At 47.5% G+C, this 26,461-nt stretch overlaps 1 protein-coding gene across 9 annotated transcripts in view; it reads right to left on the minus strand.

Moving 5' to 3' along the window:
• UBE3B (ubiquitin protein ligase E3B) overlaps positions 1 to 26,461 on the minus strand; it is a 51,909-nt gene that overhangs the window by 20,968 nt on the left and 4,480 nt on the right. For all 9 annotated transcript variants that reach the window (XM_025889301.1, XM_025889297.1, XM_025889299.1 and 6 more), the window contains 16 exons: positions 26,025 to 26,206; positions 25,747 to 25,867; positions 24,323 to 24,382; positions 23,798 to 23,902; positions 22,240 to 22,336; positions 20,845 to 20,930; positions 19,881 to 19,963; positions 14,041 to 14,146; positions 13,616 to 13,736; positions 12,497 to 12,674; positions 10,733 to 10,896; positions 9,436 to 9,603; positions 5,988 to 6,159; positions 4,267 to 4,385; positions 3,541 to 3,655; positions 2,783 to 2,882 (listed from right to left, as the gene is read on the minus strand). In XM_025889301.1, the coding sequence (XP_025745086.1) occupies positions 2,783 to 2,882; positions 3,541 to 3,655; positions 4,267 to 4,385; positions 5,988 to 6,159; positions 9,436 to 9,603; positions 10,733 to 10,896; positions 12,497 to 12,674; positions 13,616 to 13,736; positions 14,041 to 14,146; positions 19,881 to 19,963; positions 20,845 to 20,930; positions 22,240 to 22,336; positions 23,798 to 23,902; positions 24,323 to 24,382; positions 25,747 to 25,867; positions 26,025 to 26,185 (1,956 nt within the window). In that variant the 5' untranslated portion in view covers positions 26,186 to 26,206. The remainder of the gene's footprint in view (positions 1 to 2,782; positions 2,883 to 3,540; positions 3,656 to 4,266; positions 4,386 to 5,987; positions 6,160 to 9,435; positions 9,604 to 10,732; positions 10,897 to 12,496; positions 12,675 to 13,615; positions 13,737 to 14,040; positions 14,147 to 19,880; positions 19,964 to 20,844; positions 20,931 to 22,239; positions 22,337 to 23,797; positions 23,903 to 24,322; positions 24,383 to 25,746; positions 25,868 to 26,024; positions 26,207 to 26,461) is intronic.

The following is a 26,461-nucleotide window of genomic DNA, read 5'->3' on the forward strand; positions in this document are numbered from 1 at the left end:
GGTACAAACTACGTAAGACAGCACGGAGAGTGAAGTGCTGTGTGAACCAGGCAGAGTTGAGGCCTTTAGAAACATTAAGGGTGGGAAGGACAGTGTTGTGAGCCGCCCACCTGAGTGAGGTCAAGAACAGGGAGAGTTTTGGCGTTTAGAGCCAATGCCATAGTGACAGACGCAAGAGAGCAGGCAGGACTACAGAGACCCTATCACCCTGTGCATTCCAGCAAGACGCGTCAGAGCGAGGGCAGCACATGACACGTCAGGATGGAACAGAGCCCTTGCCACCCCGACACACTGAGCCGCAGATGCCCTCCCGGACCTGCCGGGGCCATCACAGGATCAGGACAGGGGCCAGGGGCCAGGAAGGGTCCCCAAGAGATAGGAAAGAGAGACTTCATGAACCAAGTAACAAAAGCCTTGATGGCAATCTTCAGCAAAATTCCCCGAAGAAAAACACAGCAAGGATTAGATTAGAGCCCCCACGTCATGCCAACTAATCTCAGAGGTTCCCAGGCTTCTTGTTCTCAGCACCCCTAAAGGCTCAGGAAGGACTTTCGCAGCACTCCTAGGTCAAAAGAAATACAGCGCCATTTACAAGGTGGCTAGGGTCCTAAACCACTTGGTAAGTATTTGTGTGCATGGTCACCTGGGTGGCTTAGTCGGTTAAGCGTCTGCCTTTGGCTCAGGTCATGATCTCAGAGACCTAGGATCAAGCCCCACATCGGGCTCCCTGCTCAGTGGGGAGCCTGCTTCTCCCTCTCCCTCTCTGCTCCTTCTCCCCCTGCTTGTGTTTTCTCTCTCTCAAATGAATAAATAAAATCTTAAAAAAAAAATAAATATTTGCGTGCTAAGGGCTTAGTAGCTCTATTTTAAAAATACACGTACGTTGAAATTAAAAAACTTCTTTAAAACCCAGCTTAGCAAATAGGACATCCTCAAGAGGAATGCTGACATCGTGAGCTTGAGCTGGTACTTCACAGAGTGGCCAACAGATTTCATTGTGCTCCTCTCAAAAGCTTAAAATATCCTGTGACAACCCAGGGCCACCCGGGCACGCCGTCTGTGAACTGCAGAGACGGAGCAGAGATCCCAGGCCGTGCGATATGGGGACGCCACGGTCCAGGGCTGATTTTGCAGGCACGCAGGCCCAGGGCGAGGTGCTGTGTGAGAGTCATCTGCGCATCCCAGAAGATTTAGAGATTCCACTGTCTGTGGCTGTTCAAGGACCAAAGGGTAGAAGGTACAGAGCAATCACTCAGTTTCAGGTGAGGAAGAACGTTCCATCACTGGGCAGAGTAAAGCAACAGCACGTCTGGCTCTATCTGAGGCAAGGTCAGGGATATGGTCGGAGGGGCTCCCTCTGGGGGTGGGGGTTAGGGGCTCGTTTCACTAAGTCATCTCCATGAGATCCCTTCATTTCTGAGAGGCTCTGCTGTCAAGTGCAACAAGAATTTAAACAGACTCATCCGTCTGCGAATCGCTACTTGAGGGAGAAGAATGACAATTGCGAGTATTAACATCAAGGTCAAAACAAAATCAGAGAGCAATGAGGAGTAAGTATCTCTGAAAAATGAGGTTCAATATACAAAAATGTGACTTGTGCTCTTTTCTAAGAACGTCTTTTGTCAAAAAAGAAGGAAAGGAAAGAAAGGCGCACGAAGACCTGAAGGAGCCCCGTATTGCTGCGGCGCCCAGCAGACATTTCTGGAGCATCACTACAAACCAGGGATGCGGCCGGTGCCTACCCTCGCTTCCCAACACTCTCCCCACAGGACCTGACCCTTCCTGAGCCTCTCCCGTCCCTTGAGTCTGGGACACCACGTTGCTGGTTTCCTTCCTCTGATTAGTCCTCTCCTCGTGCTGGCGCTCTAAAGGACAGGTCCCCGGTCGTCTTACTCCATCTGGCTCCCTGACCACCCTGTCCACAGCCATGGATGCAGCCAGGTTTGGGCACTGTCTACACGCGGAGCCTCTCTCCAGCTCCGTCGTCCAATGGCCTCGAGGAGTCGTAGACACCTCACCTGTTGCCTGCTCAAAGCTGACCTCACTTCCAGACCTGCCTTTGCCTGTGCTCCTACCCCAGGAAATGACTCCCAAAAGTGCCCAGGAGCCCGAGCCAGAAACACACCCACCACCTGAAATCCATCTCTTTCTCCTCTGAATGTCTTCGTTCTCATGATTCTATCGTCTTTCCACTCCTCTAACACCGCTGCCCCTAGCCAGGCCTCTATCCCATGGCCAGAAGGAACTCTCTAAAGCATAGCTCTGACCAGGGGCCCTGAAGCTGAAAACACTCAATGATTCCAACTGAAATCCACACTCCTGCCCTTGGTTCGCAAGGTCCTTCTGACTCCAACTCCTACAAACCTCCTCAGTTTCCTGGCTCTCCTTTACATTCCCCACAGCCAGACCATACGGCCAGCCCTCCAGGAGCACCATACTCTCAATCACCCGAGGCCTTTAACCACTGTCTGCTTTTGCCTCTAGAAGCTTCTCTTGATTCACTTCCCCCTATTCCCAGCTGCGTCAGGTCCGCTTGTCTGGGCCCGCGCAGCATCCATCCCTGTAACACACACCCCACCTGCCAGAACTGCCAGTTCCCACTGTCTTCAGTCTCTGTACTTGGCTTAACACCTGACGTAGCAGGAGATCCAATCACCGTTCGCAACTGCTGAGTGAATGAGCTCAGTTCTTTCTCTCCAACTGCTACAGCGAAGAGGGCAAATCAGGTACCATGTGGTGGGACAGAAAAATTCACAGGAGCCCGGCCCTGAGAGCAACTCACGTTTTTGTGGGGAATGACGTGAGGGATGTACTGCAGGATCAGCTGGGCCCGTTTCCTGTCCTTATCCAGTTCTTGGAAGAGCACACTAGGCTTGAGATCCCTTCAGAAGAAAGGCATGGGTTTGGGGTTATTACAACACGAAAACCATTCTCTAGTGCAGGGGTGGCCAACGACAGCCTGCCACCGTTGCTGTAAATCAATTTCCATGGAACACAATCACTACATACGGTCTCTGGCTGCTTTCACACTACAACGGCACAGTTGAGCACTTGCAAAACAGACCGTGTGGTCTGCAAAGCCTAAAATATTTACTGTCGCCCTTTCCCGGAAGTGTCTGCCAGACCCCACTCTAGTGCCACAACCTGAGTTGACATGTCATTGATAAAATATTGCAGACATCTTACGTTTAGTTGTTGCAAGAGGATTTCCCCACCCCACCCCTGGAAAACCTAGCTGTCGTTTTTGTCCTGTTCATTCTGCTGAGAAAAGCCACCGCTGAACTATCGTAAGCTGCTGCACAGTTCAGCCAGAACTTGCCTCCCATTTGCTAAATGGGACCTGGCGCTGTCACCATTACTGTTCTCTCATCACCCTCGGCATCTGCACGTCCTCACGGATGCAACTGCTGGGCGTCTGTCCTCCTAGAAGGAGAGGGGACGCAGGAGGGATGACCACCCTCCGGCCCCAGAGCATGAGCGCAGAGAGTGACAGAGGGGACTCTGGCTTCTGTGAACCCCCTTCCCCGCCCTGCTCCTCACTTGCGCAGCCAGTGGTCCTCAGGGGCGAAGCGGCGCCGACAGTCCCGCTCATACAGCACCATCAGCCACCCGTGCACGGACTGGAACAGCTCCAAAGTCTCCCCCTTGGCGTTCTCTGCAGGGCAAACGAACGGGGGAGCCACACACGCGGAGCTGGTCAGAGCCGGCGGGGGGCCAGGAGGGCAGCCTCTTGTCTCCGTCCGTCACCCAGCCCCACATCTCCCTCACTCTGGATTCCATGCGGAACCAAGAGAATAAAAGGCGCCCTGTGTACTTTCTTAAATGTCTGCAGGACCTGGGTGCCCCAGACACAATCACTCACGCTGCCTCCCCCAGCAGGTGATCCAAAAGATCTTTTTAACGTAAGGAGCTTTGTACTGAACAACTTGCGAGCACTTCAGGACGGGAACTCTGATTTGAGGTGTGCCCTGACACGTCATGGAAATCAACTCAAAGGAGCAAAAGGAGAGGCAGGGCAAAATCCTCAGCATCAATAATCCTCCACATGTATACATACATGCTGAAGGGAGATCTAAGACCGCCATAACCACATTGCTACCTTAAGGGGCCATGCAGAGAGCGAAGAAGTAAAACTTCTAATTATGTGAATAAATGTGCCTTTCCAATTCACTGTGACAGGCAATAAAGCTAAGAATCAGGTGATGGTACAGACCGTGGCCTCCCCGTGTGGCATCACTGAAATGACAGCTGGCATCTTTACCGTACCTACGAGTCCATCCCAGATCATCTTAAACACAAAGGAGTTCAGGAAAGAGGAGATGGTGACCAGCTCTTCCAGTTTGAAGGAAATCTGTTCTTCATAAACTTCAATGTCGTCAAGGATCCTAAATCAGATGGAAAATTAGTCACAACTTCCCACTGGGGAAAGGGGGAAAAATAGGAGATTTCTACCTCTTATGAGAGAAAAATAAGCTCAAGAAATAAGCTTTATCTTTCAGATAAAATGTACAGCTAACACAATAGGATGTGTAGGATCTGCTTCAGGATAACGTGAAGGGGAGAGCCGGTGGGGGTGGAGGGAAAGCAGAGGTGGCCGCGTCCTGACCACTGTGGATGGGTTCATGGGGGTTCCTTTTACTATTCTCCCCACTTTCTATTTATTTGCAATTGTCCGTAGTAAAAATTTTAAAACTACAATTGAGAGAAGAAAAAAATAAGCTCCCCTTTACATTTTTCTTATTCGTAAGTTTCCGACTGTGACACCCTTCTTAATTCCTGCCTGAACTCATGCCTAACGATCGAGGAATCTCGACTGAGAGTCTGTGTCCACCGAGGTGAGCCATGGAATCTTCCTCTGCATCTATGACAATCATTAGTGTAGGTGCATGAGAAGAAGTATCTAGGAGGGAATGAATGGATGCCTGAAACAACATGTGAGTAAATGAACCGTTTAAGTTACAGCTCTATGTGAAAATTTCCCAAGACTGCTTCATTTGCTTTAGAGCGCAACTCGCTCTCAGCTCACCCTTGGACCCAGCCATTCAGCGAGTCTTCAGGGGCAGCCACAGAGCCCTGCACTCGCCTCCAACTGCTCACCATGATTCTTAGCCACCTACAATCCCTGATCCCCTCCTACCAATCAGTGTCTTCTACCCTGAACATAACTGTCTGGGATCCCTTCTCTCTTATAATTCTTTACCAACCTTTGGGAAAACATGGATTTAAAGAAATACCAAACACACAAGTAGACACATAAGCTTAAAAAACAAAGGAACTGAATGGGACTCACATTTGCTAATACCCGACTCTGTGTCAGGCACTGTACTGAGAACGTGACATTCCTTTTCTCATTTACTCCCTATCAGATTGCTAATATTATTCCCATTCGATGAATAAGGAAACTGAAGCTCAGAGAGGTTAAGCAACTTGCCTAGGGTCAGTTTGATAATAATAAGCATCACAACCCTTCCTGTGTGCCAGGGACTGTGCCAAGCACTTTGTGTGCATTACCTCTTTTAATCCTTACCACATGGCCAAGAGGCACGTACTACTGTTATTCCCATCTACAGATGAGAAAACGGAGGCTCAGAGAGGCGAGGCCCCCTTGCCCAAGGTGTCTCGGGAAGTGGCCGACCCAGGATCTGCCTCCTGGCTCCCTGGCTCTGGAATCTTCCAGGTAACTACCTAACCCAGTGAGTAAATGGTGGAGGTGTGACTTGAACCCAGCACTGGGAGACCCCCAAAGCCCACACAAAAGGGTACTGACCCAGCTCCCCTAGAAGGATGGGAACTAAGAATTGCTGAACCCCGACTACGTGCCGCCCACCTTGTATTGTAAATGTTTTCTGGTCTAATTTTCCTAATGACCCTGCCACAGGGGTCCGAACAATGGTGGTAATCACATCAGCAGCAGCTTCCTTACGGCACTGTGATTTGGCTTCTCCACGTTCGAGGAAAGGAATGGAGCCCCCCAGTAGTCAACCTACGTGATGAGGTGCCGGGAGCAGTCACAGAACAGCATCAGCATGGCCAAGAGCTGCTTGGACTCTTCAGTGTCATTGTTGAGGCACTCCAAGAAGAGCTTTAACCCTCCGTGGGGCCCCAGCTCACAGATAAATGCCCACAGTTTGGGGAGCAGGTCATCAAGGTAAGTGAGACCTGGAAAAGGATAGAGAAACCCAAGCTTCAGGTGGGGGCTCCATCTGGCCCACGGTTTCTCCTACCCACTGGGGGAACAAAACGCTTACCCTTCTAAGGCACAATCACTAAGAAAATCATTATCACCATGAGAGTAATAATCACAGTAATAGCTAACATTTCATGGGTGCTTTCCAAGTTTCAGATGTCAATCTAAGTACTCTGCATGCATTATCTCCTTTCTATCCTGTGAAACCCAATGTTACCTCTATTTTATAAGATTAAAAAACTGAAGCAGGGAGAGGTTAAGTAATTAGCCCCAAACCACTCAGCCAAGAAGTATCAGAGCTAAGAAGAGAACCCACATCTGTTTGACTCAGTGTTTACATTTTAAATCAGGGATCAGCAAGTTTTTCCTGGAAACGGCCAGAGACTAAGCATTTTTTTTAGGCTGTGTGGGCCTGGCTTAGCACCCTGTCACACTACTGAAAGCTACCAGTGTAGCACAAAAGCAGCCATAGACAATACGTAAATGAATGGATGGGACTGTATTCCAATAAGACTTTATTTGCAAAACCAAGTGGTGGGCCGCATTTGGCCCACAGGCTGCAGTTTGCAGACCCTGCTTTAAACCATCTTTCAGGCTCACCTATACTTATCAAAGATTTCCTCTCCTCTACTTCTATTATTCTCTCTCTCCTAAAAATGGGAAAGCAATGAATGACTGTAGCGGAGATCCTGTGAAGTGTCTCACAAACATTTAACCCTGGGTGAAGCAGAAGACATTTTAGCTCTGCTCTCTGATGGCCTCAAGGCCTCAGACACACAGACTACATCACTGTTACATTTTAAGTCTATTGATACAGCTATTGACTCAGAGAGCCTGGCTCTAAAGTTCCACGTGTCTCTGAATATACAATAAGGCATATGTCTCAAATTTTTCCTATTTCACTTTCTATTTGAGTCCTTATAATAAAACCGCTCATTTTACAGAGCATTCTGAATTACTTAATTGTGAACAAAGAACTGCTTGGGGAAGATATATTTGCCTGGAGCAGGGGCAGGATGACACAGTCAATGCTGCTATAAATGCTTAGACTAGGGCGGCCTGAAGGAGCCATAGAGGAGGCAAAGAAACGGGAGTGCCCACTTAGTTATTATTCCTAAAGGTTTGAGCTCACATTTTCAAGGTAGCAGAATGTGGTTCTAGAATGCAGAGACCAAAAAAGAAAGAAGAATGCAGAACACTCACAATTTAAAAATAGAGTAAGAGATAAACAGTGAGTAGTTAAACTGTGGAGACCACAAATGTACTCCCACAGGACAATTAGGAAGAGCAACTACTCTCACATTATGTGAATGGTCCTCACAGTGTGGACGAGAATACTCACTTCCAGCCTCAGACACAGATTCAACCAGGGCTGCATCTGCAGCAACTCCAGGGGAAACGAAGATGCAGGGCTCGGGAGAGCTCTGTCAGGGGCCAGCACGTGGCTCTGGGCCACCAAGTGCATGTGAGGAGCATGAGCAAAGAAGTGTATTATTTTCTACAATCTGCTTTGCTTGTAGCTGAACAGACCGAATATTCTACAAACACTTTAGACTAGTTTATCTCCTTAAAAGGATGTATTGTCAAGTTAGCCAAGAAAACTTCTTTCTGGGTGCTCTCACTGGGACAACAGGGATGCCTGAATTTGTGGTCACCTTAAAAAGCTGAGCATAGGCCATAAAAGTCACATCACTCACTATGCTTCTGAAACCCTCACAGCGGGTGCTGGGGTGCCAGGCTTGGTCTAGACCCCTGTTTGCCTCCTTTTGCATTCTCCTGATGGAGCCTGCCCTGGGCCCACAGTTTTACATGACACCCCTTTGTCTGTACCCCCACAGGATACTCACATGCCTGCTTGGCACCTCACTCATCAGAGCCAAAAAGAACTCGCTGTTCCCCACAAGCCCCACCCCCAGCTGGCTGTCTCCAGCTCAGCAAATGGTACCACCATCCACACACTCTGGCTTCACCTTTGAGGCCTTTAGCCTTCACTCTTCCAAATCCAATGTACCCGTAAGACCTGTAGACGCGACCTCTGAAACATGTACAGAGGCCCCTGCCTCCCACTCCGCCAGCACACCAGTCCTGTGCTGTTCAGCCAGAGACTGTGCTGCCCCAGGCGGCAGCTGGCAGTGTCCAGAGACACGCAGGGCTGGCACAGCCGGGGAGGGGGCAGCCCGACTGGCACGTTGGGGTGGGGGCCAGGGCTGCTAACCGTCCTACAGCGGACAAGATGGACTCCACAACAAAGAATTATCGGGCCCGAGAGTTCAGCAGTGCTGAGGCTGGGAAAGCCCGCCCCGGTCCAAGCCCACACCGTCTCCTTACTTCCGCGGCCACAGAGCCCATCATGACAGTAAATACGCTTTCCCCTTGCCTACAGCTTGCCTCCCTACTCTTAGAATCCTCTTGGGAAAGGGACCCTGGCCGCCTTGGTCACCTCTTCACCCCCACGGCCTGGCACAGACAGGTGCTCTGTTAACGTCTGAAGATGAATAAATATGTGTGAAAGAGAGAAGCAGTGGCAATTTATAATTAAAAAAAAAAAAAAGTAAAATGAAACAGAAACGTTCTTAACCCTTTATGCAGTCAACAGCTTCATGGCCTACAGACTTTCTGTCCTCATCACACCAATTCATATGAACAAGTCCTGCACGGCAGTGGGAAGCCCCAAATGCCCAAGCCCCGTGTTCACGGCACACACGACTTTCTTCCTTGCTCGGCTAAAAAGGAAAACGTTGGGCACATCTGTGTGATGAGATACTATGCGGTCAACAGAAATGAAATTTTGGAAGAATGGTTGACGATGATAAGGTGCTTCTAAAGTGATGAACAGAAAGGGAAGGGTAAAACTATGTATTTCAATATAAACATACATATATATAAATGTGGTACACTCAGGCACAGGGGGTTATCCTTGGACTATAGGATTAAATACTGTCTAAGTTTTCTTTTTTCCTGTCTTTTCTAGTTTTCTATTCAGAAAAAGTAATAACTTTCGAAGGCAAATTGTACTCCATAATGGAAATAAAAGCCAGGTCACAGGAACGAACTGGCAGCGCTAGGACTGAGGTCAGTGTGAGCCATTTAACTGAGGTGTATCAACCTCTAAGAAGAAGAGCTCAAAAATACCTTCCCCTTCAAAACGTATCTTCTGAGTCAAGAAAGCCAGAAGAAAATCAACTTTTTCTAAGAAAAATCATCCACCAAATGTCAGAGATGGAAGATGCCACCTCAGGACTCCGAACCTGTGAGTATCTGCAGCCGGATCTGGGTCAGAGTCGTCAGCGAGGTCTGGTAGAGGACACAGATGTTGCAGACCTTCTGGACCTCCGCAGAGTCCACACGCTTACCCCCAACAGGCCTGAGAATATTCCGAACGGATGCAGACTTCTGAAACGCTCGCTTCAGGAGATCTGGCATGGAGAGGAGAAGGAATGGGTGAGCAGACGTTCAGTCATCTGCCCGGTTTTCCTCTGTAAAGAGCATTTCAATAAAGTGCCTGATTTACAGCCAGGGCTGGACAGTGGGGTGGCTGCTCTGACTCAAGTCATCTCTTTGGGATAAATTAGAAAAGCATTAACAATAGGCTTTTAGGTGCAACCCAGAGACCTCTTCACATCAGAAAATATCTCACACCAAGCCAGGCCTATTTGACTCCTACAGGGGATTCTTTTACCAGGCCACCAGACTTCAGAACCCACAGGGTAAAAATCCGGAGGACTACATTAGGGGAAGACAGGCGAAGGTGGGGGGCCTGGATGATTCCTGGCTCTCTGTGCTTTCAGAGGGAAGCAGCATCAACCTCAAGTAATGATACGTGGTTTGGGTTGTACTTGACTTTAGTTTTAGACCTTCCTGTTTACATTTCCATCCTGCTGAAGGGACACTGAGCCCCTGCCCATGGACAGCTGCATGATGGGGCTCCACGCCACGCTAGATGGCAGAAGAAAAGTCACCCCGAACCTGGAAATCTGCCACAGGCAGGTGACTCCACTGAATTGTGTTAGCGGCATTTCCTGAACTTTTCTCAGAGAGGGTAACAAGGAACTTTTGACTAAGCAAACCTATGACTAAGCAAAAGGGGCAATGTGGGGGTGGCCTGGTCAGTGACCCAGCGTCCTCTGTGTACACGTGGGAGATTTTTATGATTAGGGGCTCAGAAAGGCTCGACTTCCCCTAAGAAATGGGCCTTCCTTCTTCGTGTTAATGAGTAAGAAAAGATCCACAAACCCCCTTTCATTCTAGCTACTAGAAAATCAGAGCCAAATGAAAGTTCAGAGAGCCCCACTGTAGCCCTTAGGGAATCCATAATCTCTACACACGGTCTTGGTCTGGTTCACCCACTTAGGTTTCCCTTGTTTTCCATCCCTAAGGGTTTTCTGTTGCTCTTTTGCTAAATGTGAACTTGGTTGGAGCAGTCTTATAGCCGGTGTGGGAGAAGCTTGAGTGTCACAGAAGTGGAGGGGAGCAGGCCCGCATGGACCGCAGGAGCTGCAATGGAGCCAAGCAGAGCCCTGGGCTCCGCCTGCCCCAGCAACTCACTCTTCACGGGAAGCACATTCTGGGGGGATGCTGGCTGCACGTGGGCTGGCTCCTGGTTCTCCAGCAGCTTCTTGCTCAGGATGTCACAGAAGAAGATCCGGATCAGAGGCACGCCCCACAGGAACTGCAGCTGCTTGGTGATCAAGGGCATGGACTCATTAAGGCTAGGAGAGAGCAGGAGACCAGGCGGGTCAGTTCTACCTGATGGATGGCCACTGACAGCTCTTAGCTCCCCACTGGGCCTTCCACTCGGGGGACTGGCTATGGCCTGCCACTCAACATGGCAAATAAGAGGATAAAAAAGAGAAAGTGGGATCCACAAATGCCACCGAGGGCCTAGATGCATAAGGTACTGCCCTCCCTGTCTTCTCTGCTGCCCTCCCCAGGGCTTCTTGTGCCACTGACGGCATTCCTGCTCACCCCAGGGCCCCAGGCGCTCCTCGGCACAGTCCCCCCAGGCACCCTGTCTCAGTTCTTCGTCCTGATCCCACCCCACTTACCACCCAGTCGACAAAAGCTAAATGATTCTTGTTGTACGGTCCTCTTCTTCACACCTAGACTGCAGGCCTGGCCTGCAAATCTCCGTGACCCCCAACCTCCTAAGAGGCTCCTTGCCTTCAAGTGCTCCCTCCCCCAATCCACACGGCACCCCAAGCATCAGACTCACTCCTGAAATCTGCCTTCATCACCTCCCGGCTCTCCAACCCATCAAGGCTCCCTCGGGCTCCCAGCATCACAGGAGAAAGAGCCACCACCCACGGGCATGGGCCAGGCCTAGAGGCAGGCCCTCGACATACCTTATCTCATTTGATCCTCTGAAACAACACTATCCGAAGCCTGGGAAAACCGTCCCCATGTTTCAGGACTGGAGAGTGGGGTAAAGCGGCTTGTCCAAAGCCCCTCAGAGCAGACCAGGCTGCAATGCTGTGCTCTCCTGCCCTTCCTGCCTCCCACAACCTCCCTCCCGAGTCCCAGTCACACATGCTCCACCCTCTTCAGGCTGGGATGTCACACAGGGACCTGCCATCGGCTGGTCATTTGTCTCTTCAACTGGATGGCTCTCAGGCATAGGGAAAAGGGAGACGATCTGGGGATTTCCTTCCCTGGCCCTCATTCTTTGCCTCAAGGGCAGCTGCCAGGGACCCAGGCAGAGATCTGAACAGGAAAACAGTGGGGAGCCACAGCTGCCTTCACTCCTGAGACCTGCCTCATCTCAGTCAAGGGTACAGCTTTCATTTTCAAACTCATGACGCCACCTCACTTAATTGCTCTCTTCTTGCCTAACATTTTTAATGTTTCTGAGTTCTGTAATTAAAAATTTTTAAATTGATATTCCACCTCTTGAAAAGGATGAGGTGACTTCTATCCCCTTTCAATCATGTGTCTTATTTCAGTATCTCCAAAATACGGCAATCTAGGGAGTCAGGAAAAGCGATATTGAAAAAGAAAAAATAGTATTGATAGATGAGGTTCACAGTTTACTAAAGAATTAAATACAAAATAAAATGACCTCAAAACAATTGCTGATATTAACAGGTAAAAAAAAAAGAAACTGAAGGGATATTCACGCAGGTTGTCTCGGGGTAGTGGCATAATGGGGTGGTTTTTATTCTCTTTCGGTCTTATCCAGATTTTATTCAGTGAATATATATTACTTTTGTAACAAACAACACAACACAAGCTGGAAGAAAGGAAGGAAGAAGGGAGAGGTGGTGAGAGGCACGCAGGGGACAGGAAAGATGGCGGTTTGCCTCCAGGACTCACCCGTAGTCCACAGATTGCGAGAACCAGCCGAGGACAGGGTGCCAGTGGGTCAGGTTGGATTTCTTCTGGGACACGTACTTCTGACAGTAGCACAGCATCTGGGTGAGCAAACTCACAAACCCGTCCGTCTCCTCCTCTAACACCCTGGGGCTGAGGGAGCCCAAGTGAAGGAGGTTGCCTACAAAGAGAGAAACAGTGTAGTGGGCCCAGGTGACCCACTGCGTCACCTTCACTGCCCTGCTCTCTGCCCAGGGCTCCTGCAGACACATTCATGTGTAGGAAGAAACGCCACGCAGAGAGGTGCCTAGCTTCAAATCCTGGCTCTGCCACAGAAGAGCTGCGTGCCCCTCAACCCACCTCTCCAACCCTTTTCCTCATTATAAGACTGGAATAAAGCTCCCCACTCTTGATGTGAGGATTATATGAAGTAACGTAAAACGTCACACAGAGATGTGTGATCTTTAGTTAGCATAACATTTTGATACTACACTAAGATTAAAAAATCAAGAGCCAGTGTAAGAAATGACCTTTGGAAGCACATCTGAGCGTTCTGGGAAATCACTGTTGTCCAATGTTCACCGAAGTTATTCAATATGCCTTGTGTGAGGACTCTCACCATAAACTCTCTTAAAATTTCGCCCCGAGAACCTTTTTCTATGTAAAATAAACTTCTTCTAAGTGATGAGAATTACGTACCACTGCTGATTTCAAATGCTTCTATCCATTTTCTTCTGTCCTGTCTTCATTTACAAGGAAAACATAAAATAGATGATGCAGGCCCTATTCTGATCTAAACACCACCTAACTGTGCCCGTTCTTCTCTCTGGAGATGGAGAATTATCCAGGCGATTCACGGCATTTTCATTTTTCCCTTGGCTGCCAGGAAGCTGAGGGCCAAAATTTAACATTCATTTACAGTCACTCAACTAGGTTGCCAGGTGGATATATTTTCCTTTGATTTTCAATTTTACGTTGTCTGTTTTATCCATCTGGTTACATGTCTTTTAAGTACTTCCAAGTGTTACTAAAAACAACTCATGATCTCCAGAACAGTAAAAAACAGAAACACTTGGACTTTTCCCGACACCCAGAACACAAATTCCAGCCACAGATACTCACCCATTAGACAGAGCGTATGGCATCCTTCTAAGCTTTCACATACGTCACGGCATCGATCTTCGTTTCTTAAAAATGTGATGAATTTACGAAGCATGTCATGAGATTCTAAAACAGTGAGGCGCTGCAAACAATTGCAGACTGTTAAGAGCGGGAGCTGATAGGAAGAATGTCCCACCACAGTATGAACGTGATGGCTTGCAGATCAACAACTGGAGGCCAAACGTGCCCTCAATGGCCAGGAAGAAAACTAATAAAGATGAGAACCTGATTTTCTGGCCTGCTAACATGAGCGTGCCTATGGTGGCTACTGGTTTAGAAGAAATCTCAGGAGAAGAAGTGGAAATTAACAGAGAAAACATTTACTCTCTAATTTCTAAGAAGAAAGGCAAAAACGGACTCGGGGGGGACATCACGGAATCACTTACCTCAGGGGTCACTGTGCTGAGATGAGTCACAAGAGCGGGTACAGACATGATGTGGATGAGGAATGGTCGAATCAGATTGTCTGAAAACTGCGCGGCAATCACAGGGCTAGACACAGACAGATTACCTTCTTCACACGGGCGTGCACGTCACCCCAGAGCCAAAGAGCCACTGTGCCAACGCCCCCAATTCCCCTGGAATTATGCTTCACAGGACTTATAGGAAACTACAGGCTGAAAATGAGGATCCCCCCAAGGGGAGTGGCTGAGTCAGTGACAGTACAGCTGTAGGATGCAGCTAGGAGACAGAGAGCCGTTTTGAAGTTTTACTGACATGAGCAAATACTCTTGCTGTAATAAACTTTAAAGAAAACAGGATGAGGAACTATGTCTATGGGAGGCAAGGGAGGAGGTAGTGACCTAGAGGAAGGAAGAGACCTTCTGGAATGCCAGCACTGTTCTATTTCTCAAGGGGAGTGGTCCTTATGCAGGCGTGTTTACTATGTGATAACTCACCAACAATTCACATTCTGATTAAGCAATTTACTGTAAGTATGCATTATGATAATAATACTTAGATATGTGTATACATAGATAAGCCCATAAGTATATACAAGTGAAAAAAACCCAAGAAGGACAGATTTTAAAAAATGTTAACAACGTGTGTCTGGGTTGTAGAATCAGGAGAGACATTTTTTTTTTTCATCTCTGAAAATACTGGTTTTTTAAAATAATTTTTATTGTTATGTTAATCACCATACATCATTAGTTTTTGATGTAGTGTTCCATGATTCATTGTTTGTGCATAAGAGACACTTTTTCTTATACTACTCTATTTCCTTTTTTTTTTTTTCTGGAGTAAAACAAGATTTCATTGTTGACAAGGTTACTTCTGAGTTGCAGAAATTCTTCTGGTTTTTCCCTATACTACTCTATTTCATTCAGGTTTTCTACAATAAGCATGCAATCCTCCATAATCAAAAAAAGATAAATGTTATTAAAATAAGATAATGACCCCTACCTCAAACCATATGTAAAAATTAACTCAAAATGGATTATACACCTAAATGCTAGTTTTATAACTAAAACTGTAAAACTCTTAGAAGGAAACACAGCATCTTTGTGACCTTGGGTTTGACAATGATTTCTTAGGACAAAAAAAAAAAGTCACAAAATTTGGGGCGCCTGGATGGCTCAGTCGGTTGAGCGTCTGCCTTTGGCTCAGGTCATGACCCCAGGCTCCTGGGATCGAGCCCCACATGGGGCTCCCGGCTCAGTGGGGAGTCTGCTTCTCCCTCTGGCTCTGCCCCTCTTCCTCGCTGCTGTGTACGTGTGTGCTCTTTCTCACTCTCTCAAAATGGGTGAATAAAATCTTTAAAAAAAAAAAATCACAAAACATAAAACTTTTGGCTTCAAAAGACACCATCAAGAAAGTGAAAAGACAACCAGAAGAAAGGGAGGAAATATTTGCAAATTATCTCCTGGTAAGGGACTTTTATTTGGAACATATAAAGAACTCAAACACTCAACAACAAAAGACAACCCAATTAAACAATGGGCAAAGAACGTAAATAGACATTTCTCCAAAGAAAGAGATGTGAATGGTTAATAAGCACATGACAAGATGGTTAACATCACTGGCCATCAGGGAACTGCAGATCAAAACAACAGGGAGGGGTCACCTCACACCCGTGAAGGGGACTATGATAAAGAAGATAACAAGGGTTGGGGGGAGCTTGGAGAATTTATAACCCTCATTTGTTACTGGTGGGAATGTAAGATGGTGAGACCACTTTGTCTGGCAGTTTTTCTTAAAAGTTAAGCACGGAGTTACCACCTGATCCAGCAATTCCACTCTGAGGAATATATACGAAATGAAAAGCAGGTCCACACTAAAAACTTACACATAAATGTTCACAGTAGCACCATTCATGACAGCCAAGAAATAGAAACAACCCGAAGGTGGCACAGCCATACCACGGAATATTACTCAGCCATAACAAAGAACAAAAAATGGATACATTCTACAACACAGATGAAAGTGAAAGAAGCCAGGCATGGAAGACCACATGTTGTAGGATTCCATTTATGTGAAACGTCCAGAAGAGGCAAACCCCAAGGGAGAGAAAGTAGATTAGTTGTTGCTGGGGGCATGGATGGGGGGAGGGGCGGGGTGGGGGGGGAAGGGATGTGACTGGTGATGGGTATGGGGTTTATTTCTGGAATTAGACAGTGGTGATGACTGCACAACTCTGTGAATGTACTAAAAACCAGTGAACTGTATATTTCAAATGAATGAAAGGAAGGATATGTGAATTATAATTCAATAAAGTTATTTTAAAAAAACACCAGAGATCATGCAAGAAAAAACAAACAAACAAAAAAGAACTTACAGGAGGAAATTGATCTCTTCCAGCTAAGGTGCTCCAGTGGCAACAAGCAAGTATGTTACCGGTATTTAGACTTATCAGAATTTGTATCAAAAACTTTCACTTTCAAGGGTACCATTTTTGGGACCAGAAAACTGCATATGGCTGAAATGCTCAAAACACCGGTGTCTATGTGAACCACCTGTCTATAGGAGGCTGACCAGTCAAGCTAAACTCGCTGAGCTGAGTTGGACAAAAGCGAATTCTCTAAAAAGAGAATTAAGTTACTTTCTGTATGTTAGAAAGAGGCGTGGATCAGGACGAAGCAATTATCTAGACAGAGGAAAAGCAAACCACAAGAGAATGTCACCACCACTTTAACTCATCACTTCTCACTTCCAAGGGGATGCCAACGGCAGGACCCCGCCCCCAGTCACATCCCGGAGTAAATCCGCCTGACCCACCGCGAGTGAGGTACTGCAGGACTGCTAGGAGGCAGGGTTGCCTTGAGGGAGGCCAGTCTAAAAAGACCACACATACACACCTCAATGCCCTGTTATCTATACCCCTAGTACGAGGTCATCAAAAACTTCCTTTAGCCTTGTGGTTGTTGCACCTAAGCCGCCTAGGGTGAAAAATCCTTCCAATGTCCTGCCAGTGGTACGCTGGACAGGGTGCGCCTTATGTGCGGGTCTCAGTGTTAGGCACGGCAGGGGAGGAGGGGAAAAGAGAGGTTCACTGCACAGTACCCGCCAACAGAGAGCAGGACAGGCACACGGGAAAACAGAAACTGAGCCTGGGCAAACCTGCGGCCTGGGTAAGAAATGGAACAGGGAGAATTTACGAAAGTTCCCACATGCCACGAATTCTATATATATTGTACCTAGAATACAAAAATGTGTCCAATACGGGAGGCAAGTAGGCAAGCGTAAAGAACGAGGAGTAAAGAGCATGGGCTCTGGAGTCAGACAGCCTGGGTTTAATCCCTGGCCCTGCCACTCCCTGCTGTGTGACGGGCGGCACATGGCTTAACCTCTCTGGGCCTTAGCTTCCTCATCTATAAGACCAAGATTAGAGAATGTGGTGAGGAGTCATATATGTGAGCAGAAGTCTTAAAACAATTGTGTGGCCCATGAATGTTAGCTATTTGCACCGTAAGATTTGGTGATCATGTCTAAACATATCATTTATAATTTTACAGACTTTCAATAGTTTATTCCAGTATGACAAAACCACTAGGTATCTTGTTTTAAAAGGTCCCGGCCATTTTCAATTACATACAGATATTCCGAGGGGGAAAAGGTGCACCGTTTAAGAAAAAGGCTTTAAAGCAGCCCGGCCTTCTCAAGTGAGCCAAAGGACTCTAACGTACAGAGTGAAAAAACCTAAAATGATGGATGCTACCGTATTCTTAAGGGAGAAGAAACGTGCTGGACTGGGTGGGTGTGACCCTTTTGGTGAATCACACCATGAATGACAACCCTCTCGGGGCAGGGGAGGGACGCCGTAACGGAAGGAAAGATTTGTGTTCTCGGGAGACCGAGGCGGCAGAGCTGCTGCTGTACCCTGGAGCTCGGGCATCCGTGTGCTAACCCTTTGCTGCCCCTGACAGGGAAGAGGGTGGGTGATGCCGGAATGAGCCGCCCCAGAAGGTGACTCAGGAAAAGAAGTTGCAGGAAACCTCTCACTGGAAAACCTGTTTGTACCTACATCCTACGACTCATTAAATACAATTCCTCTCAAGGTCTGCAAGGAAGGTCTAATTGTTTACTGGATAATCTGTCTAGCTCTGGAACTAATTATAGCATCACTGGCTGACACCTGCTCTTCGGTCTTAAGGATCTTGCCTCTAGAAATGTGCAGTCCGACGCAGTAGCTGCTGACCACGTGTGGCTCCTGAGCACTTACAATGTGGTGAGTTCAGCAGCAGATAGACTTTAAGTATAAAATCCACCCCAGATTTTGAAGACTCAGTATGAAAAGAAAAAAAATTATTACTTTTAAATAAAATAAATTATTTAAAAATACTGACTTCATGTAGAAATGATTATACTTTAGATATACTGGTTTAAATAAAATAGATCATTAAACTTAATTTCCCCTTTCTTTGTACTTTTTTTATTGCAGTTCTCATTCTATTTCTATTGGCAGGGCTGCTCTGGACCAGCCTTGTCCCATAGAACTTTCCGTGATGATGGGAATGTTCCTCATTTGTGCGGTCCAGTAAGGTCATCACTGCTCAGTCCCATGTGGCCTGGAAGCACTTGAAACGTCGCTAAACGAGGAACTGAATTCTTAGTTGTAATGTATTTCTATTTAAACAGCCCCACAAGGTTCAGTGGTTAGTGGACAGCACAGTCTAGACCAGGAATGGCAAAATATGGCTCAAAGACCCAATTCTGCCCACTGCCTCTTTTTCTAAATACAGTTTTATTGAAACACAGCCCTTCTTGCTTGTGTATGTATGGTCTACAGCTGCTTTGTGCTGCAACACCAGGGTGGCTGTGACAGTGTGTGGCCCACAGAACCGAAAATACGTATTAGCTGGCCCCTTACCGAAAAAGTTTGCCAACTGATACTCTAGAACATCATTTTCCAAAATAGTACTCCATAGAAAAGGACTCCATGGGACATTAATAGACATGCTCCACACTGAAAAATTAGGCGAAGGTATTCCATGTTCAGATATGTTCGGGCCAACATCAGATTAAACAAGCCCAAAGGTTCCTGAACCTCAGGACTTGTCAAGAGCTTCCTGAGGTAAAGTGCCCTGTGGATTAGCAAAGGGGGCACAGCAGGGAGCTCTACCAAGCTAATTTGACCCCCAACACTCCCTCTGCCCTAAGTTATTATTATCTTAGGGATTAAGATTAGCAGGTTACCTTACTAACATCTTCCCCCAAGTCAGTGCTCCTTTCAACAGTTTAAACTTTCAACAGTTTAAGCTAAACAGTTCCAGACCCAAACAGACACAGCTTTGTGTACATGGCGATTCTCTGAATTGCAGGCATAATTTCCACATGTAACTGTTTAGCTTCGTACGTATTTTGTATCTCCTAACTAAGTGAAGACAAACAGCACATCCTCTCTGGGCCTCCAGATTTGAACATTTTAAACCTGTGTTCACAACACTACTCCCTTAACCCTCTGCTTGGCTCTTCGCTGAGCCTCCTCCAGCTCTCGGGTTCTCTGTATCGATTAAAAGCTCAAAAGGAAAAATACTTGTGTCTCGGGCCCTTGGCACAATGAAAAGCAATTCACTTTGAAAAACTTCCTTCAAATCGTGATGCAAAAAATTCAGGGGCACAGACAGAAGAGCTGCCACAGATGCATCACGATCGGAAGAAAGACACTTCCTGTGAATTCAGACAAAGCGGGCAGCCCACACCGAACATAAGGAACAGGAGAAAAGGAAAGCAAGAGGAGGAAGCCTCCCGAAGTGCGCCAACCCCTCAGCTGGAGTTTACTACTTACCGCAGCGCTAGAGAAAAGGTTGCAGTTAAAGTGCCTTTGGACAGACAAGGCCGGGGTCTCGCCAGGCCGCGGGTTAACAATATCTGAAAAAGAACATTTTAACTGGTCGGGGGACAACGCCAACTATATATTCACTTGCATGTAAAAAAAGCAGCACAGAAATAAAATGAGGGCTTCAGATAAAAAGCTCTACTGGAATGTTCTCTGAAAATGAAGGGAGAGCAAAGTAAGGGTTATCGCCTTCCTGACGCCTCTCTCGATATCCTATTTGAAATTTAAAAAGCATAAAGAGCTAAAAAAGTTAATAGCCAGTGAAAAGAACACCAGACTTAAACCTTGCCTGTGTGTCTTTCCTATATTCTGGTATCCAGAAGCTTCCTCACAGAGATGAATGGCTGACGACACCACCTCTGGCTAGCATGCACCTCACAGGGTTTGTGTGAGGAGAAAAGGCAACCCGATCAGGAAGGAGCCGATCTCAGTACCAGGCAGAAGGCAGGGCTAGATCAGTGCAACTTCTTAAAATCAAGAATCTCCCAGGTGCTTTTAAACAGCGGTTAGAGTTCCGACAATCCCCTGGGGGTGTGAGTGAGATGGCACAGTCAGGGGCAGTGTGGACAGAAGGGGTTTGAGAACACAGCAAGAAAGGTAATTCCAGACACCGCCCAAGAAGGGACCCGAGGGAACCAAGCCCTGAGGCCTCCTTCTCGACTTTAAATGTCAAGTGACTGGGTTATTCCTGGAGCCAAAGATGGAGCACAATAAAGGGATCCCAGGGCCACTGTCCTCCCTTGACACAAACCACAGGGGACTCAAGGTAAGGGAAGAGACAGGATGCCAGGCTTTAAACTCCTGTGAAAAGGTTTCTGTGGGGAGGGCACCAGATAGGCCGAAATCAGCTGTAAAAATCCAAGTTTAGGTAAGGAAGAACGAGGTCCCGTGATAGGGGATGAGGGTCACAAACCTGCAGCACAGAATAAAATCCATGCTGGTTGAGATGTCCCATGATGTTTGCACAAATGTGGTTCAAGGCTGGTCGAAGACTCTCCCCTAAATGAAGAAAGAAGTCTGAGAAGAAAGGCTCTGGCCTTACTGTGAACCTTTTATAAGTGGTACAGAATATCATGGCCCAGGCCCAAGGCCATAAAGAAAGTAGATTTTTCTCTGGCTTACTTTCCTACTCTCCCCGCTTTGGTTCGGTACCAGAGTACAGGGAGAGGCCAATCTCCAGAATTCTCTCTCCCAGAAGGTCCAGCTCAAGCATCCCCTCTTAGGCGATGAGTCCTATCATTTCCCTGGTCAGAAGAATGTCCCCAGCCTCTGAGCGCCTGTAGCACCTTTTGTAATTCCCTCCGACGGCTTGGCACTTTCTGCTATCTGTGGCTGCCTCCTATCGCACTGGGATACGAGCTCCCTGGAACTCAAGGCCAGAACTCACCCAGTTTTAAACCACCCCACAATGCCCCTGCCTTAAAATCACCCCTCCTTCCTGGCCGGGAGCCTCTGCACATACAGTTGCCTCTGCTCTCAGTGTTGTCCCTCCTCTTGGCCCTGTGAACGCCAACCCTCCCTCCGGCTCTTAGCTCAGACATCGTTCCCGCAGGAGAGCCCGAGCGCCAGACACAGCGAGGCAGGTCCTCCCCCAACCACTGAATGCTCTCGCCTCTTGTACCCTTCCTTTCGGGCACTTGCCACACTGCTGTCAGGACACGTATGTGTTCACGTGTACAGTCTGCCTATGTTCACATATAATCACAGATCTGTGACTTCCCTTTGGAGTCTCTCTCACCAGACTCCCCAGTGCTCTGAGGAAGGGCAGGCACACAGCAGTCGTTCGGCACCTAAAGCCCCTCGAGGGCAGTGACCTTCTCTGTCTCTCCAGCGCCTGTGTGGTATCTGGCACAGAGAAGGCTATTTGCCAAACGGATGAAGTGAATGTATGAAACACGTAAGCTCAGTGCACTTTCCAGGGAAAAGGAGGCAGCTTCACAACACAAATTTTATGGGCAAAATGGAATTATTTGCTGCTCAATGATTCTGATACAAATGACAAGGCTTGAGCAAATATTACCGCTTTGAGGCTGAGGTGCTAGGGGAGCTTTAAAAAAATGAGATCAGAAGGACCAAGCCTTTAAACATAAATGCAAAGAAAGGAGAAATTATAACACAACACTGAACATATATTCTGAATACTGCAAATGCTCTCTGATGGAAGCGCCAAGGGCATCTTCATTTGTACAGTTTTAGGTCTCTCCCTGAGGCTTACGGCGGTGAACAAGCTTCTCAAAAAGGTGGAAAGGTCCCGAAGCTCACTATGCAAATGCCACCTGGGAAAGGTTTTGAAGCAAGCCCCACAGACCTTTTCCACGGAGAATTTTCCACGTTGAAGTGTCTGTGAAGGTGACAAGCATTGTGAGGTACAGCGTGATGAGTCTGGAGTCCTGTAAAATTTCAGGCTGGAAACAATAAAGAGACTGAGATTAAGACATATGCCCTCCAGTCTCCAACAGCCGAGCATCCACTTAACAACCTACCTGGATGCACTCGGCCTCTGATAAGTGAGTCAGGACTGTCCGAGTTTATTCTTTTTCTCTTGGGGAATGACCACTTTGGGAGTTAAATGACAGAAGTGCTCAAGCATGGAATCTGAAATGCTCTTGGGAATTGAGAAGAGAATTCTTGGAAAACAAGCTGACTGGAGCTGGCTTGCTGGGTGTACGTACGTATGCATGCATGCATGCATGTTCAGTGAAGCAGCAGTGTAGAAATCCAATTGGACATTACAGGGCCTCTAGGCTCAGACGGCTAGCTTTACCACGGACTAGCTGTGTGATTTAGGCCAAGTTGCTTACCCTCTCTGTACCCGTTTCCTTGGCTGTTGACTAGGGGTAGGATCATTGCTTTCTCCATAGGCTTGTTGTTAGAAATACATGGATTAATGTATATAAAGCACTAAGAACAGTGCCTGGCACGTAGATAACTCTATGGAATACTGCCTATTATTATAATCGTAATTCATGCTTGCTGCCAGGTCAAGGCCAAGTGAGTCATTCACAAGTGTCTTGAGGGAGATGGCTAGGAATGGCTCAGCGGAGGCTCTGGGGACATCTGGTCCATCACTCCGCTACTACCTGAGTCATTGCCAAGCCTCTGCCCCTGAAACCTCTCCCCGTATCGTGCAAAGTGAAAATGTCCGCCATTTGCAACGACTCACGCCTCTGCCCACCTTCTTATAACACAAGTGTGAGTACAGGACCAGGAAGGGCCAGTGGCAGTACCCCATCCCTCTTGTCACTGTGACCAGTTCAAGGTTGAGACCAGGATCCCACTGCACCTTTGAGTCCTCCCAGATTTCTAAACCACTGGGGAGGCCTCCCTTTTCTCTTTGGTCAAGATAGGGTAAGGATGTGAGGCCAGAACTGCTGGCTACCGTGATTCCAAAAGGGAGCAGGGATGAGAGAAAGGGACAAAGAAGGAGAATCCTAGAAGCTCCTGGTTCTGGTCATCCCCGGCTGCCATGTTACAGAGAATATTCTTAAAAGATATTCTCTTTCTTGCTTAGCTTGTATGTATTACTAGCTGCACTCACGTTCGGTATCTGCACTTGTAACAAGAGGCCTGACTAGTACAGTAATATAAACAATAAATGACCCGTTGTATCAAAACAATGGAAAGAAAGCCAACAGATTCCCAATGTTCAAAATTGGGAATTTTAAACTGCACAGGAAAGAAGGGCTCATTCTGATAACGGTATCTAACTTGCTCTATCTCAGAACAAGGGCTCTAATAATTTCTTACTAGATTCTGACAAACTTCCAAAGGAATAACCTATGAAGGAATCACGAGGACTCTCAAAATATACGCTAAAGGCCTCCAATGAGAAGGATATATTTACAGGTGTCTTGTTTTGTTTTTACCTTGAGCTGCTCAAGAAACTCACAGCAATACCAAAGGATGTGTTTGATCTGTTTAATCCACAGGAGGGTGAGATCCTTGGAAAGAGCCAGGGACACATACCACACCTACAAGCAGAAGAAAGAGAAACATAATGGGCAGGTACGGAGACCAAATTACATACGTTGTAGCTACTGGAATGGGACCAATTTGTTAGGTCCAGTGCCAGAGAAGGCAGTGGAGATGAATGGGTGAATAAGCAGCAAGTAGGATTTATTTTAACTCTAAACCCAGAGATGAAATAGCCTAGTAAGAAAATTTAGCATCCTGAGTAAGAGGTAAGAGCAGACCATAGCTCTTGGACAATGAAGAGACTAAAAAAATCAGTTGCACTTTGTTAACGTTTCGATCCGTTCCTTACACGCAGGGCTGTGTGTACCTATGCAAAGTCATACCTAACAAAATCCTAACATTCAGCAGGAGCTTTCAGAGCCAAAGAGACCGGCCTGAGAGCTTCTGGGAGACTTCCCAGCCCCCGTCCCACTTACCTTGGGTTCATTCTCAGCATCCATGCTGCTCAGGATGCAGCGACACAACTTCTCAAATCTCTGCAAAGAGGCAGAGTGGGGGTTATAAATTCCCACAACCGACGGTGAAATGGGAAAGAAGCCAAGTGTCCCGTGGGCACCTGGCACATGCAGGCACTTGCATGGCGCGAGATGACTCACGTATCTGATCATATTTAATTTCCTATCATAGATACGGAAACTGATGATTGGAAAGGCTAATGAAAGGCTCTCAAACTGGTGGCCCACGGGCTGGATGAGTCCTACACGTGCGTTTTGGACTGGGGCTCCTTTGGAAAAACGAAATCAATCTGGCAAACTGGGCCTACACTCCTGCAGACTAGCAGCTGTCCCCCGAATCGTGCTCTCCCGGGGGCCCTTCTGTAAGCACCATGGACACGGACTTTTGCCTCACAAACTGTCACATCATCATTTTTCTCTTGAAATGCAAAAGGAAGGAAAGTGGAAACTAAGTTACACTGTCTACACCAACCCTGGACCCGCCCTCAAAAGTGCCATGGCCCTGGGCAGCCACCTCATTACCCGGAGCTATAGTTTCCTTGTCAACAGGGGTCACCTCACTGCACCTGCCTGTCCTCATCTGTGTGTCTGTGTGTCCATCACCAGCATACTTCTGCCTCTCTCTGGGCTACAGGTTCCACGGGGCTAGAGACCTTGCACATCTTGTTTCCTTCCGGGGCCCCAGTGCCTAGAGGAGGGTCTGGCACAATGGGACGCTTACTAGTAAGGAATGCCTAATCCCCGGGAGCACAGGGCCACTCCCCGATGGTATGAGAAGTATTATTACAGACAACTCGCTGCTCTAGGCTGATTGTTCCAATCCCAAAGGCGCAACCAGCCCATTTTGTCTGTGGTTTACAGGATTTGAGAGACATTTCAAATTAGCTACCAATTTTTACAAATGAGCACAGGATCCCTAGCACCTCCTTTCCAAATCAGAGTGGCAGTCCCCCACTGGCGGGAACCCAAGAGTGGCTGCCCACTCCTGGGCATGCCACAGATGCCATCACTCCCTCTGAAGTCCTCACCACGCCCATCCCCACCACCTCCTAAGGGGTTACTGCTCATTAGGCTTTCTGTTACGTTTTGTCCTGTAAATGGCTTCTTTCACTCACTGGCCTACGCCTAACCTGCCTGGCTCCCTGGCTCCCCTTTGCATCTGAGTCCAAGTGCTTATCACAGTGAACGTGAACAGCGATGATTCTCAGCAGCACTGGGCACAATGCCTACAAAACACGTCCCAAGAAAACAGAAAGGGCAGGATGTGGCAGTCACAGAGTCTATCTCGCCGACCTGCTGTAAGGCCTAAATGAATTCATATTTATAAAATACTTTAAAAAGACCTGGCAGATGGGGAAGCAGAGTGTTTGCTATTATTATTTTACCTCATTATCCTCTTTAATTCTGAACAGGAACAGCAGTTTCCTGGCAATCTTAAAAATACAAAGTGCGTTTCTTTTACTGGACTCAGCATCATCTACTTTAAAAAACTCATCGATCTCTCTCCTGGGGAGGGAGGGAAGGATAAGAAAAAAGAAAAAACAGACATTTTAAATTAGCTTACAGCAGCTGGAAGGCTTTTCAAGAACTGCAGGAGAAAACACCACCTTTTCTTGCTATTAATTGGGAGCAAGGGAGAATGTGCTGAGTCCCTGGCACCCACCTGATTTCTCTCTGCAGCCGACTCCGACACAGGAAACTCCGAACGTGGGCCTGAATCTCAACGGCTGCCCGTTCCCGCTCCTTCTGCACGAGCCTTTCCTCTCGAGCCTGACGGGCCCTATCGATGAACCATGCTCTCGAGGTCTGAGAAACGGTGAACATGTTTGCAAACTTGCACAAACCCTGCAGGGAAAATGGTGAGCGGCCTCTGTGGGTCATTCCAGGAAAAACACACACAGGAAGGGGCTCAGGAGCCAAGGGCGGGCAGGCACTTCGGCAGCAAAGAGCTACTAGGGACGCTTCTGTGCCCTCCAAAAGGGCTAACAGCTCTCCTGGCACAAGTCCCAACTTCCTATCGGCTCCTTTCATGCGACTCATCTAGACCAGCGATGCTCTTCCCTGTATTAAATAATTACATCTTCTTAAGAGAAAAAGCAC

The sequence above is a fragment of the Callorhinus ursinus genome, unplaced genomic scaffold, assembly GCF_003265705.2.
Source record: "Callorhinus ursinus isolate GAN/ISIS: 27379988/994484 unplaced genomic scaffold, GSC_fseal_2.0 scaffold41, whole genome shotgun sequence".
NCBI classification, from domain to species: Eukaryota; Metazoa; Chordata; class Mammalia; order Carnivora; family Otariidae; genus Callorhinus; species Callorhinus ursinus.